Source organism: Alosa pseudoharengus, unplaced genomic scaffold (genome assembly GCF_046254945.1).
Source record: "Alosa pseudoharengus isolate Yale_2024_CS ecotype anadromous, Long Island Sound unplaced genomic scaffold, YU_APseudo_1.1 YU_APseudo_1.1_scf_11, whole genome shotgun sequence".
Classification (NCBI taxonomy): domain Eukaryota; kingdom Metazoa; phylum Chordata; class Actinopteri; order Clupeiformes; family Clupeidae; genus Alosa; species Alosa pseudoharengus.
The window spans coordinates 2353574-2369104 of record NW_027468576.1 but is presented as its reverse complement, the minus strand read 5'-3'; the positions used below and the strand labels follow the sequence as shown (position 1 = coordinate 2369104).

The 15531-nt window shown below is 39.1% G+C and overlaps 1 protein-coding gene and 1 long non-coding RNA gene across 4 annotated transcripts in view; both read right to left on the bottom strand.

The window, feature by feature from the left end:
* Nucleotides 1-15531, bottom strand: part of afmid (arylformamidase) — a 77640-nt gene that overhangs the window by 26051 nt on the left and 36058 nt on the right. For 2 of the 3 annotated variants that reach the window (XM_076277749.1, XM_076277750.1), the window contains 4 exons: nt 9578-9626; nt 8098-8183; nt 7920-7992; nt 5672-5769 (listed from right to left, as the gene is read on the bottom strand). In XM_076277749.1, coding sequence (XP_076133864.1) covers nt 5672-5769; nt 7920-7992; nt 8098-8183; nt 9578-9626 — 306 coding nt within the window. The remainder of the gene's footprint in view (nt 1-5671; nt 5770-7919; nt 7993-8097; nt 8184-9577; nt 9627-15531) is intronic. The other variant, XM_076277751.1, reaches the window with a different exon arrangement.
* LOC143116574 (uncharacterized) lies at nt 1702-4155 on the bottom strand. The gene is made up of 2 exons (XR_012985861.1): nt 3898-4155; nt 1702-1945 (listed from the first exon to the last, which is right to left on the bottom strand). It is a non-coding gene; the product is annotated as an uncharacterized LOC143116574 (long non-coding RNA).

Below are 15531 nucleotides of genomic sequence, written 5' to 3'. Positions count from 1 at the left end.
CAATTCTATGCACCATATCAGGAAGCACCATAGTGATATACACATCGTTTGAAAGCTGAGACTCTCAGGAATCGATACATGTAAAACTTTCTATGAAAAATTTTTTTGTGCATTACAGAAAATTGTAGGCCTATCATATCAAAATGCTACAATGTGTGTGTACACACTAATCCCAAACACACAATAATTTATGTCCCCATATATGACATGGGGGCAGTGCGTCGTGGTCTCTGACCCACTCTGTAGCTGGCAGGTCATAAGGGTCTATGTTGTAAATCTCGACAAGCTTTTCCAAATACCGCTGTTTGGCACTTGCATTTAGCTTCTCTTGGTAAGGGTCTTCTCCTTTGCTTTCCCCTTCTCAATTTTTCCAAGATAGCTCAGTGGTCGCAAATAAAACAAATATGTAGCTCTCAATCTTTATCTCTCTCTCTCTCTCTCTCTCTGTAACGCTGGGGAAGTAACCATGGCAACTGATTCGCATACCACCTAAAATGGCCGCAACTACAAGATCTAAGAAAATTGTGATGTAACTCCCCATTCTCAGTCACGCCCTTCTACTTCCGGTCTATGGGACCTATCTTTTGAAAAAAACATTTAACATTTAATTTCCATGTTAAATTAGTCCAATTGGTTGCATCTAACCGGCTGAAATGTCCAAGGGCAATGATGATGATGGTTTGCATGAAAAGGCGCACAGCTGTGTCTTTATAACAGACCAACCCTTTAATTGTGCCATGAATTTCACATACATATAATGTGTGTGAATTTAAAAGATATTTTTTCACGTCAAGAAAGTACTGTTGTTCGATAGACTGCAAAAGTTATGTTAGGTTTTGAATCCCCTCAGTGGACTACATCTCAAGTCTCGAACGAGGTACATCACCAACGTGGTGAAATGATACGGCTATTGGGCAAACAAGCTGTCAATCGGGCACCCCAGCTTTGATTGACAATAACTTGAGCCTACAGCAAGCCTTGGAGAACCCTACAAAACTCATGCAAACACGTCACAAAGCAACTTATTCCATGGAAAATCCAAAAGGATTATTTTACTGAATTATGTATTATTAACTTCTGCTTTTAATCATATCTGTTTTACTTAGATTCTTCTACTTGAAGCTAACCTGGTTACATGAAGCTTACGGGGCTTCGACATGAAGCTAACCAGTCTTACATTTTACTGCTTGTTACTGTATATACTGATATGAGTCAATATCACCATAAGGTGCCTTTGAGACTTCCCCATCCCCCCCAAAAAAGCTGAGATTTTCCATTGAACTTCATATTCATTGTATTAAGTATATGTTATGCTGTTAGAAATACATATTGGTCAAGCTCCCACACTTTTTATAAATTAACTGCAAGCAGACAATTTACATGCAAACAGCAAAATATGTCCACCCTGTCATGGACAATTTCAAAACAGAGTAAATACATTGTAATTACATAGTGATTATAAAATGTACATTTTCAGAAAACTATTTAGTCCCTTTCTCAACAATACATTTTAGTTAATGGGAAAAGTATTGGGATAATAATGAAATTATGGCAAACTATTTGTTTCTCTATAAAATCTGCGAGAGTTGCACTTTCTTTTCTAAATAAAATCTAACAACAAAGATATCTGGTCAAATTTTCAAACAATACTATTTGGCCCTCATTTGCTTATAAAGGAATCACACAAAATATTTTGCTAACTTGTGGAAATAATTTGTTTATTTTCATAGAAAATGAAAATAACAGGGTGGACAGAGACATGACAGGGTGGACCCTGGGCATGACAGGGTGGACATGTTGTGGAATGTCATTGAATGGCCCCATAAATGCAAGGAACAATGCAGTTTTACTTTTCTCTTTTTTGAGCTGTGCCTCTAATATTTCAATCTGTTTTTTCAGTTTTCTCTTCGCACTCCTTAGAATGCTTTCCCCTTGACGCCGTTGCCTGAAACACAAAATATTTGTAAGGATTTTTTTATATGATTTTAGCAAGTTAGTTATCAATATGAAGAGTTCAGATGCAAAAACCCTCTAAATCCATCTGACCACTTTTCTTTTAAATGAGCATTTAAAATCAGGCTCCTATAGGTTTTTGCCTATAAATCAATATGTCAGACCAGGAAAGAGTGGTATTTAGTGGGTTTTGAAGTTAAATTATTTGAACTGACAACATGAACTGTGTGTGTGTGTGTGAGTGAGTGAGTGAGAGAGTGGGTGTAAATGTGTATGTGTGTGTGTGTGTGTGTGGGTGTGAGTGTTTCCGTGTGTGTACATGCATGTGTGTGCAAACATTGGTGGTTTTCCTGCACATGTGGCAACATGACAATATGAACTGACAACAGGAACTGTGTGTGTGTGTGTGAGTGTGTGTACATGTGTGTGTGTGTGTGTCTGTTTGTGTGTGTGTTGGTGGGTGTGTTTCTGTATGTGTGTGAGTGCCTATGTGTGCGAACATTGGTGGTTCACACGTACATGTGGCAACATGACAACATGAACTGACAACATGTACTGTGTGAGTGTGTGTGTCTGTGAGTGGGTGTACGTGTGTGTACTGTATGTGTGTCTGTTTGTGTGTGTGTGTGTGCATGCATGCATGTGTGTGGGAACATTGGTGGTAAGTTGTAGGAGTGTGTGTAAGGAGATGTCTTTTATCTCCTGGATGAAAATTATACTCTTTCCCATTCATTTCCTATGGCGCTCATTTTTGACCGTAAACAAAAAAAGTGTTCCTACGTTGAATAAATCACTCAAAATTCAAAGAAAGTAGTCAAAATAAATTCTATGCGTTCAAAAGCCTTTTGTGAAGGATATCATAAGATCTTGAGGCAGTCTGATGAAAAATGCCATATTTATGGTACAGGGAATGGTTAAATCGGTCATTTTTGACCGGAACAGTGTTAGAAGGTTAACGTATACTATGTGTGGAGAGCATCCATTCACCATCTTTATCTCATTTTTGACGTAGGTGGCATTTAGAGGCTTTTGCATCTGAACCCTTCATATGTCATTTTATGGGGACATAAACAGTTGATAATTGTCCTTCAAATACATCTAAACTTTCTAATAAGTCTCATCAGCTAAACTTCCAATGATCTAACCTGGAGGGCCCTGGCTCACGCTGATTTTCAGGAGTTTCAGCAGGGGAGGGGTGGCTGTGACTGTAGCAAAGCACTGGCCCTGTTTCTGGCTCTGGCTTGACTTTTTGCCTCTCTCCATTTCTTTCTTTTTGCCCTCTTCTCTCTCTCACTGAGCTCATTGACACCTTTCTTCTTTCCAGTCTCTCTGTCTTTTTTCCATTTGACCCTTTCTTTCTCAAGGTACTTTCTTCTTCTGTCTGGGTCAGCATCACGACGTTCCCGATATCTCCTTGCTATCTCAGCTCCTTTTGATCTCATTCCTTGAAAAAGACGATTCAAAATGTTCTCTTACACATTTTAATTGGCAGTCTGTAAATTAGGCTTGCCTTATCAAACTAGGCTTGCTGATACCGATATCGCCAAAAAAATTGTCCAATTGTCCAAATTTACTATGTATAGCATGTACTGTTATAAAATGTGTGTAATAGCTGTTGTAATATGTGTAACATTATCAGCATGTGGCCTAAACTATGCACATGTCCACCCTGTCATGGAAGGCTTGCTGACAGGGTGGACAATGACAGGGTGGACATTTTTGGCTAATGTTAGCATTTAATGAGCACATGGTGGACCTTCACTTAGCAACATGCTACAGTCAGCAAGCTGACTATGTACTGTTTTACAAATATATTTCAAAGTTCTGATAGGTTTTTCTATCAATTGATATTTCACTATGACAGAGTGGACATGTTAAGCTTGACAACATCCAACTACACACATAATATGATGAAAATTATGAAACATAAGTGGAAATACTTACTCTGCAACTCGCCACTGCTTCAGTCTCCATTGAAGAAAGAAAAAATGCTCGTAGTGATGTCACTGAAAACATCAGTGGGTTTCTTAAAGGGACAGTTACCCCATAATGACAGGGTGGACCGCAATTTCAGGGACACATGCAAAATGTTCAATATGATTATGAAAATACAATATACATGATCAAAATGACTTGTTTTATCAAATAACTTATTGTGGACAATAAAACCATGTTAACATTTTTTTGATTTAGTATCATTTAACCACTTATTACACACACTGTAGTTAGCCGAGCAGTGTGTGGGACATGCCAAAATCATGTACATCCAATGAAAAGAAATTGTATAAAATGAAGGAAACACATTTAAAGAGACTTATCATTGTACTGATATATGTGCAAGTGTTTGGCCACTTATAATAAGACCTCAGACTTTCATTATTCTGCTACATTTTCATGATGACTGAGTGAGTCTGATGAGGACACCAAAGGCACTTCATAGTGATATTGACTCATATAACTGTGTACGTGATGAATAAATCTCTCTGAATCTGAATCTCTGAATCTACTGACAATAAAACTCTTACTACACAAGAACCCCTTTGGGTAGAAGCATAATTTTGGTCTCAAATGAAAGCTAACCCTCTGGAGTTTCCTGTTTGTATCTAGATTGCATGGCAGTGACAGTCATAGAATTAAAGAAGCACTATTTCACATTAATCTGTTACTGTGCCTAAAGGTTTTCTGACACTGAGCTTAACGCATAGGTATTCCCACTTAAATAAATTTGTGAAAAATTCATATTTTACTCTATCATCATCTACTTGATTCACAAGACCTGGTTCCAGGTCTCAATTGTGTTTCAAGGCTACTTAGGTGACCTAAAGGGCCAAAATGTGGGCAGTTCAAGAGATGTATGTTACCGGCTGAAAGAAAAAACAACATTCAAGCCTCTGTAACTCTTTGCCAGTACATCGGCGACTGGGGCAGCCGTGGCCTACTGGTTAGCGCTTCGGACTTGTAACCGGAGGGTTGCCGGTTCGAACCCCGACCAGTAGGCACGGCTGAAGTTCCCTTGAGCAAGGCACCTAACCCCTCACTGCTCCCTGAGCGCCGCTGTTGTTGCAGGCAGCTCACTGCGCAGGGATTAGTGTGTGCTTCACCTCACTGTGTGTTCACTGTGTGCTGAGTGTGTTTCACTAATTGGGATAAATGCAGAGACCAAATTTCCCTCACGGGATCAAAAGAGTATCTTATATGTATATATACTTAAGTAAGTTACATTAGTTTGATTAAAGGAACCGTATGTAAGAAATATATTTCAATTAATCATAAAATGGCCCTGATATGTCACTTGACATTCAGAAATCATGTTCATTTCAAATACTTATATCACTGACAACAGTAGAAGTAAAGTAAAAAGTGAAGTTGCAGCTCTCAACTGATGTTGATGTTGTCATGTTGTGTTTTGGCCTGATGCGCCACCCTCCACCTATCTACTAATCACAAATTCAGTAGTGTTTCGGCATCCGGGTTGCCAGCTCTGCCAGTCAGGGGGATACACCGCCCCACAGTAATTTGAAAGTGATTGCAGTACCAGTTTTGGCCACAGGGTTCCTTTAAGTAATTCAAAAAGTTATAACTTTACATTATTAACAGGATAATTAGTAAACTGTAACTTAAATTGCATTTCAAAAACTTAACCCTTGCTATGATGTAGTACTATAAACGACCTTCAAACTTAAATATTTGTCAAGCATGGGAATGTGGACACTAATACCTTTGATCTGAGGAGTGATACTGTACTGTGACCAGTCTGTAGAGAGGACCATGGCCACAAGATGGGCACCTGCAGAATGTCCACAAAGGTATAGTCCACTTGAAAGAGAATAAAACTTTTTAATATGACATATAATACATATAATACTGTAAATAAGTAGTTTGTATCATGTACTGTAGACACTGAGGGCCAGATGTACGTACATTTTCGAACGTAGCATTATCAGCGCCATGGCTAATCCTCAGAAAGCGAACGCTTTGATACCTAAGCTTACGTGGTATTTATCAAACCTATGGTTCATCGGGTTATCTGCGCCTTTCTCGGCGCAGATAACCCGGCCTCGGCCTCTCCGAGTTATAGTTATTCTCACATCTCTGCTCATTGGGACATTTTTCTTTAAATGTGCGATTGCTTGGCTAATATGGCAACATTGTTTACTTTCGAAAGGAAATTCTTTCATTGAGAGTGGCGCCGCTGAATGCCTTTATGGATCTACAACACATTCCATCTGAATTAAGAAGAAAATATTGTGGCTGCAGAGCCGGGATTAAACTGCAATTAAGGAAGAGGAGGTATAAACCGTGTCTCTCTTTAATTATTATGGGGAATGAGATCGCTGGTGAATAAGACGGAGGAACTTACAGCACTGGTGAGGTGTCATAGGGAGTTTCAGTGGTGCAGTGTCACGTGTTTTACTCTCGACATGGCTTCATGATGATAACCCTGACTACAACTTTACTGTCACTGGCTTTGAGACCATACAAACTGACAGAGACCCAGAGAAGTGCGGTAAGAAGAAAGGAGGAGGTCTTGCCATTCTCATTAACAACAGATGGTGTAATCCAGGACATATTACTGTCAAGGGAAAAGTCTGTAACCGGGACATTGAAGTTTTACTGGTGGGCGTACGTCCCTATTACATGCCAAGGGAGTTCTCTCGTGCAATCATTTTTGCTGTTTATATCCCACCATCGGCAGACGCGAGTGCAGCATGTGACTGTCATCTACTCACTCACAGTGGACTCTAAATATCAAGATCAGAGAGGGCAAGGATTAGCCTAATGTTTTACTCATATTCTAGTCAGAATATGAGTCTGATACTGTTCGGCTGGCATCCAGGCTAGGCAAGGATGCCTATAGGAGAAGGACTGAAAGTAACCCAAGCAAGAACAACACAAGAAAGGTGTGGAATGGCATGAGGAAAATTACTGGCTACAATCAGACCAGCTGATGTATGAGTGAGGACAGCTTGGCTAGAGCAAACGAGTTAAATTTGTTTTTTTAATAGATTTAAATCTGGACCCACCCATCCACCCTCTTACGCCTCATCTCTTCAGACCTCCCCAATCACCACCTGGCACCCATCCAGCCCTTCTATGGTCCCTGCACCTGTAACTGTTCCTTCCCCCCAGCCACTACCTCTGAATATCACAGCTGATCAGCTGAAAAGGCAACTGGAGGGACTTCAGTTAGGCAAAGTAGCAGGCCCTGATGGAGTGAGCGTGGAACACTCTGGAATATTTCAAAGCATCTTTAATCTGAGCTTGAAGCTAGGAAGGGTTCCAACTCTGTGGAAAACATCATGTCTGGTCCCTGTGTTTAAAGGGATATTCCACTATTTGGGGAAATACACTCGTTTTCCACCTCCCCTTGAGTAAAACAATTGAGTTTTACCTTTCCCCAGAACTTTTAGCTCCAGCTCATTAAATCAGATTAGACCGTTAGCATCTCTCCTATAAGCTAACGGTCTAATATGATTCAATGAGCTGGAGCTAAAAGTGTTACTGTCAGACTCAGAGACAATTTTCAAATTGTATTTAATTTGAGGAGAGAACTCTTATATTTTGGGGGAAATACCATTTTTGATTCTCTCTGAATACAGAAATAGGTATTGTGTGAAATAATAAACTGAATATTTCATTTTTATATACTTTTACATGGGTTGTCTTGTGAATTCAACTCCCACCTCTTTCAAACCTAATCATAATGCAGTGTCAGTGTTTGTATGTAAAAACTTCCCTCCCATATTCTACACAGTTGTCCCAAAACCCTTTTTCAGCTACCTCTGTTCAGAATGGTTATGGCCAGTGGATACAGGACAGTTCCCTACTATAACTATAAGATGTAACCAGGGGCATCACAAATTGGGTGGACTCAGTGCTGTAAGTAGCACTGCATAAGAGCATCTGCTGATAATCATGAATCATAAACATGAACATAATTGATGAAAAAGAGGAGAGGATCAAACCTTATGTGTGAATACTGCTGTATAATGGATACCACACTTTTTCGCACCTGTGATACCATTAAATCCATGTTCCCTGACAGAAAAAGGTGAGTGTACAATTTAACAAAACAAAGTGACAGCCAATTTTGAAACATTAGCCCATTATGACTATAAAATCAGATGGAAGAAATCCAAATACCTTTGGGGGCAATGCTATAATCCACAGCAACCACAGCTACTCCCCTTGAGACCAAAGGGACAGCCATGAAACCAGACTCTGCCTTGCTACAAAATCAAAGTAAAAATATAAAAACCTAAAAATAGCAATTATGCAAAGAAATAACAGTAGAATTTTTCTGGAATACACAGACACACACACTAAACTAAAACTTGCTAAAAGGAGCTGTAACCTAGCTAAGCTCACTAAGGCAAACCTCAACTATGGGAACATCCTTCTCATTTAGGTTGTGGAACTGCCAATCGCCAGTAAACATCTCTGGAGCTCTAGGCTTTCACTGACATCTGGAACAAATGACTACTTTGAATACCTTGGCATCATGGTGACAGCTCTAGTCAAAATGTATGTGATTGTCACTTATCGTCCACCAGGACAACTGGGTGATTTCCTTGATGAGATGCTCGTTTCCTTGATGAGTTGACCCTGCTCTTTCCCATCCCTGAGCATGACTGTCCCATGCTTGTCCTCGGTGACATGAACATCCACTTAGATAATCCAAATTCTGTGGACTTCTTGTCCTTCTTACGTTCCTTTGAACTACAACAGGTCCACAGTACTCCAACTCACATAGCAGGAAAAGAGCTTGGTCTCATTCTTGCTAGAAACTGACACACTGTAACAGTTACCCCTCTGCACCTCTCTGACTATTATTTCATTCGGTTCAATGTGTGCCTCACAAAACAACCCACTGTTTCTCCACTCATGGTCTCTTTCCGATGCAACCAACGCATTTCTCCTGTCTACTAGCCTCTGCTTTTCCACCTCCTAGCACATTCTCCTTTCTTGAGCTTAATGATGCCAGAGTCTCTTTGCTCTACACTAAGCTCCTGTCTAGATAGCCTGTGCCCTCTATCCACTAGACCCGGTCAACTTAACCAGTCACACCCATGGTTGAATGATACCCTCTGAAGACTTAGCTCTAGGTAAGTCTCTTTATACTGAAAACAATACCAACTAGATTTTTTGTTCTTGATATAAGATTAATAACACTTGGTTAGATTTTATTAGATAAGCAGTTTTGCAGTGTAAAAATGATACCAACTAGATTAATAACACTTGGTTAGTTTTTATTTTTTGCAGTGTATTTTTATATTTTAAGGCATTCGCCTCTGGAATTCCCTGATGACTGCTTCAATTACCATAACACTTCCAATAATAAACACGTACCATGAACATGTTTGTGTAGACACAGCAGAATAAAAATGTCTAATATGCCAAATCAATACTAGTCTCCAAGTTAAAATATTGGCAAATTACTATATTATTAGATTCTGAAAAATAAGGTTAATAAATTGTCTTGCATTGTTGATGGTATTAAGATGATTATTGGGAGTAATTGCATTATTATTGCATTGCAACCTTGGGAGTGCCTCAGATTTCTAAAAAATAAATTGACAAAAGGTTTCCAACAGCTTAACTGTACAATTACAATAACACTTACCTTAGAAACTGCCAGTAACCTCCATGGAAATAAATTAGCAGGGGACATTCTAAACAAAAACAATTGTATTCAGTTATGCAAGCAAGATAATTAAAAGGGTAACACAGCAATTAATATCTGGCGGGAAAATGCAGAAACCTACTACAATATTGACTACACAAAAATAAACAGTCTATTTATTCAACAGTCTGGTTCTCACTTTTCATAATTTGAGATGCTGATTTCAGATTATCCTACTCCGCCCTCAGTTTGATTGCACGTGGCCGTCCTCTAGATTTTTCCTTTTCACATTTATTCTGATGTTCTTTCTATTGTGCGCCAAATGGTCTACCTGTTTCAACATGTTTCACATGCTGTCTACCACTTCAGGTAGGACAACCAAGGCTATATAAATCAACTGACAGCAACAATAACAGCGTCAAAACAGCATCATCATGTGACACTTCTGAGGAAGACTGGAGTAAGACATAGACTCAGGTCCTGCACCCAGGTCACTGGATATGTAAGGGAGTGACAAACGCCTGAGATACCAGGAACTGAGGTTGACTCAAGTGCTGAGCAGACAAAGACAACCTTCCAAAAGGTTTATTCCAATAAAAGGCACTGAGATAGAAAAAACTAATACAGAAAAGTCTATCCAAGAGTTCAAAAGCAAAAATGCAATCCAAAAGAGAGTTAAAAAAAATAATGCACAGAATATAATACAATGGCAGACAATTCAAATCCAAAAGCCAGAGCCCAATAAACTGGGCAGAGGTCAGAAGAGGAGGAGTCTGCCCTCTTTAGCGTGGCAAGTCTCCTCTTCACCTCTGCATTACCGTGCCTTTCTCCCAGTTCACCTTTCCACTGTTTGTTCAGCAGCCTCCTTTCTATTTTAACTTGACGTCTTGACTTACGTTGACTTGTCTCTCAATCCTAATCAGAGAATTCAAAATCTTGAATATATAATAATAGTATGACATATAACCATAAATCAAGGGAATATATGCTTATTTTTGCACTTGATTCTTGTTCTATTGGCAAAAATCTTGCATGTATAATTGTCTTGTTTTGTGTGTGTGTGTGGGGGGGGGGGGGATTCCATGGCTTCCTGGTCTGGTATCGTCAAATTAGCGGGCACGTTCTATCGAATCAGCGCTGCGCAGATAAAATAGCGATGCCCGGGCACCCTGCCCGGTTAGCATCACTGTGAGGCCATTCAGGGCATTCGGTCTTTCTCAAAACTCCACCAATGAACATCATTTTGCTCTCAATCAAAAGTTTGAAATTGTTAAGTATCTTAAATGGACCCTAGATTGTCTGCATATAAGAACATTAACCCTGCTCATTAACTGAGGGCGAGGGATGCTGGGTGACTGGTAGGGTTGGGTATCGTTTGGGTTTTATCCGATACCGGTGCTAAATCAATACTTTTAAAACGGTGCCGGTGCCGAAACGGTGCCTGAACCGGTACTTTGTTTTTAAAATGTTTTAAATTAAAATGGTCTAAAGCATGAATTGCTTTTTTTTATTGATAAGACAATTTTGAACATGAAATTGAACTGTTATGTTCAATTTATTATCAATATCTCATTGCTCCTACGAATAATACATTTAAATGTTAAAACAGCTTGCCATGCATGCACACACAATGGTGAGCTCTGCTTTCAAGTTTACCCAGTGTAGGCGGTTTGCCATAATGCATGTTAAAACCGCTTGCCATAAAACTGCCAGGTCATGGACAACGGCATTTGAAAGCAAGCTAATCTAACAGGGACTCTATTTTCCAGTTAATTCAGTGTGTTCCCAAATGCTTCAAGAATTTTTTGGTCTTGACCCATAACAAGCAGTAGTTTTGAACATGTTAGGCTACATGTCGGTGTTGAAGTGTTTAGATTCCCAGTGCTAGCCTAGTATTTTAACAGCAACTATGGCTATTCGCTAACACCAGTCAGCTGAGTTTAATTAGCGATAACGTACGGAGATGGTTTCGTAGCCTCTTTGACAGCTCAGTGACATCAGGTAGCCTATGTAACCTACATATTTATGTTTTTGCCAGCGAACTTTTAACATGATCTTCATATTCATTGTGATGCTATATGGGCCTCATGCACATGAAAGATTAATATCATGCCATTATGTTGTTTAACACACCGTGAAATAAAGTTTTCACCTTACAACTTTGCTGATTTCAAATAAATGTCAGTTAGTGCATTAGCAAGGATATTGTGTAATGTATAGGCTAGCCTACTGTTGACGTTGTTTCATAGCCTTTTGCTTGTGTGTAGTTAGGCCCACTGCTAGATTTTGACAGGAGCTCGCATGTCGCCTTAAAGTAAGCTACTTGGGCTCACGCAAGCTGTCAAACACTGTCCACTCGCCTATGTGGTGCACCCCTCTGGTTTATACATCCAGTGTTTATCATATGTTAGCTAACTGTATCTGGATGTGTTGCTATCAGAGCAAGACGTTAGAGATGGCGCATGACATGCAGTGATGCCTCGTATAATTTTTTTTTTTTTTTTTAAATGCTATTTAAGCACCGAAATGAGGCACCGAAATCCACGTTGTTATTCGATGCAGTTACTACCGTTTGTGTCGGCACCGGTTCCATATTAGAACCGTGTTTCGGTGCCCAACCCTAGTGACTGGACAGGCTGGGAAGGAAAGCTGGCTCTGTTGTGGGAGCTGAACTGGAGTGCATCACTTCAATATCAGACAAAAGGACCCTGAACAAACTGATCAACGTTTTGGACAATGACTGTCCACTCCACAGCACTATCACAAAGCAGAAGAGCTTGACCAGCTGGAGACTATGTTCACTATGGCAGACTGAGGAAGTAATTTGTCCCCAGGGCCATACAACTCTTCAATGTTTCACTAAAGAGAAGAGGAGAGATAGACTTCTCTGCATAGTCTGTCTGCCTCTTGACCCAAGGGTGTTTTTCTGCATTAAAACACATCAAATATGCCGTGGAGACAGTATTTTTCGTTGATGAACCACTACAGAACTTGCTCCGGTATACGCTATAGCTCCAAATCGCACAGTGGATTAGCTAAGGGCCATGAGCAAAACGCTTTCCAAATAGCATTTTTTTAACCAGTAATATTGTTCAGAACAGCATCAAACCTCGTTAGTAGCTTGCTCAAGGTCCCTTCACACAAAACGAAGCACCAACAACTTAGTTAACGAACCCGGAGTTTAGTACAGAAGACTGTTAATCTCAAAGAAGACTTGAGTTCCCACACGGAGCATGACGTTTATTGCCGGAAGGTAATGCTTTATACAGAATTTCCTTCGAGAGGAGCTGGTAGGGGGACAGTTGGTAAGTGTTCTTTTAGTCTTCTGTAATAAACTCCAGGTTGGCTGCTAGGAAAATGCTATTTGGGAAGTGTTTCGCTCATGGCCCTTAGCTAATCCACTGTTTGATATTTGGGGCAGTAGTGGTTGATCAACAAAAAAAAATACGGTCTCCACGGCTTATTTGATGTGTTTTAATGCAGAAAAACACCCTTGGGTCAATTTTCGCTGGAATTACACTTTAATGCTGGTCTCTAGACTTTATCCCTGCACTGTTGCACTGTTGGACTTATTTGCACTACCACCATAACACACATTTCATAGAGCACCTTACCACTGCATACTGAATCACAGGGTCAGTCCCAGCCCTGTCACTGCAAGCGCCTCATGCTTACACTGTACATCCCTTAGTACTAGGGCTTTGACTCCGAACTTCGTTATATATATATATATATATATATAAATATAATTCGATTATTTTAAAAATTAAAGATATTCGAACGAATTTTAGGGATCTCTTAATATTCAAACCTGTAGCCTATGGAAATATTTTTTTTGTAAATGTATTTGCTTGTAAACGTTGTTTTCAATTCAGATTCCGAGGTTTTTTTCACGCCCGGTGAAGTAAAATCGCGAGCTCATTAGCAAGGCTATTATTGGTCATCTGGGCTCCTGTAGGTGACATTAGCATCCTGGTTCGCGCTTAGTGAGCTCCCACATAGACATAATAGACACTTTTATTTGAAACAATCTTTCTCTGATTTTAATCACCTTAGTTATCAATCAAAGCAAACAGGGAAAAGAAATAGCAACACAATCATGAAAAACACTCAAATAAATAAATGTGCACATATAGTCCATGAGCCACAGGCCCAAAAAGGGGCATGTCACTACCACTTGGGGGGGCAAATTCTCACTATATTTTTCTGAAAGCTACATATCTCTGGAGTATAAAATGGTATGATAGCAGGTTGGATCTTGTAGCTTTGTGGTTGTACAGGCCTTCAAAGTTGACCTCTGATTTGAAAAAAGGAAATTCCGCCTATTGGCTTTTTTTGTTAAACCACTTATAAGAGCCCAGACAATAATCCAAACCTCATTATTACTGATGCATATGTGGTGTTTGATGTTGGCATACATATTTTGAAGCATTATGTGATTTTGCCCTTCATTTTGGTTGATAAAATTCAAGATTTATGTGTAATAATGAGCAAATCTACGTTTTCAGAGACACAACGTGTTGCAGCACTAATTGAAATGCCCACTACCTCATTAATCAATGTATTTCTACCTTCCTACCTCCCAGCAGAGACTTGAAATACAAATGATTACATAGGTCTGCATTGCTATGCTATTTACTATTTGTAAATGTACTATTCGGAAACACCCCCCCAAAATTCAGTAAATTAGTATTTTATTGAAACTACCCATAAGAGATATTCCAAAAGATCAAAACATCATGATTACCATTCACATATTACCTTTACATTTAAGGAATACCATATGAAAATTGTTGACATCACCACATGTACCCAGCTTAACATAAATATTATAATTTCATAATGTCCAGGGCACATGAAATACATACAGTAATTTCCTGTGTATTAGCTGTATTGTGTATAAGCCGCAGGACAGTGTTTTATACAAGTTAAAAGAAACAAAACCATATACCATATTAACTGCCCCCGTGTATTAACCTCATAGCTGAAGAAATCTTGCAAAATCAATGTATAAGCTGCAGCTAATAGTTGAGAAATTATGGTAATTGCTTCATAGGTGCTAAAATGATCTACATTATACATTTCAGTTGTACTTTTGACTAGTAAGAATATTGGAATGAGATGTAGATGAACTGGTTGGTGAAAATATTCATACTTTACACATTGTTATCATTATGTACAATTATTATTATTATTATTATTATTATTATTATTATTGTCATACTTAAAATTGTCTTTCAGCTGATGTTAAAATTATTTCCATTGAAAAGAAATAATAACTATTTTCCAAGACTTGATCTACAGACATTTACAACAGTTTTAAAAATTCTACACAGTTAGATCTGATGAGACTGAAATTGGATCAATCCATTTTCAGAGGAACATGAGTTCATTTGCATATCTACAGCAGGCAAAGCAACACAAGAGGTTAGGGATGATCTGATTCAGGCTCATACTACAGGCAAAGATGCAAGTTCAAGACATAGAGTCTGGTGTCAGATACACCTAAGCACTAATTCCATGATACATTGACAAAGCAAAATGTAAAGACATTTATGTGGCATGAGTCAAAAAAGAAAACACAGGCACATGGCAAGACCATCATGTTAAAGACTGGACATGAGAGAAGTCTTTTGTCACCCTCTTGGACCTTAACCATGGTCATTGGCGACACCTGAGGGGACCCCAAGGAAAACCTCTAAAGCAGCACTTGCAAAGCATTTGCAGAAACTTGCATCACTATCAGATAATGTTCCAGATGAATATAATACAGCAACAATCATTGATAAAATGTCTCTGGTCTAGAAGGTCAATAACAATGTCTCAACTTTTGCAGACATTGCTGCTGCTATTCATAGCATGATCCGTAAAGAGGCAAAACAGAGGCAGATAATTTTTTAGATTAAATTCGATTAGATTTAACTTTATTGTCATTGTGCAGAGAACAAGTACAG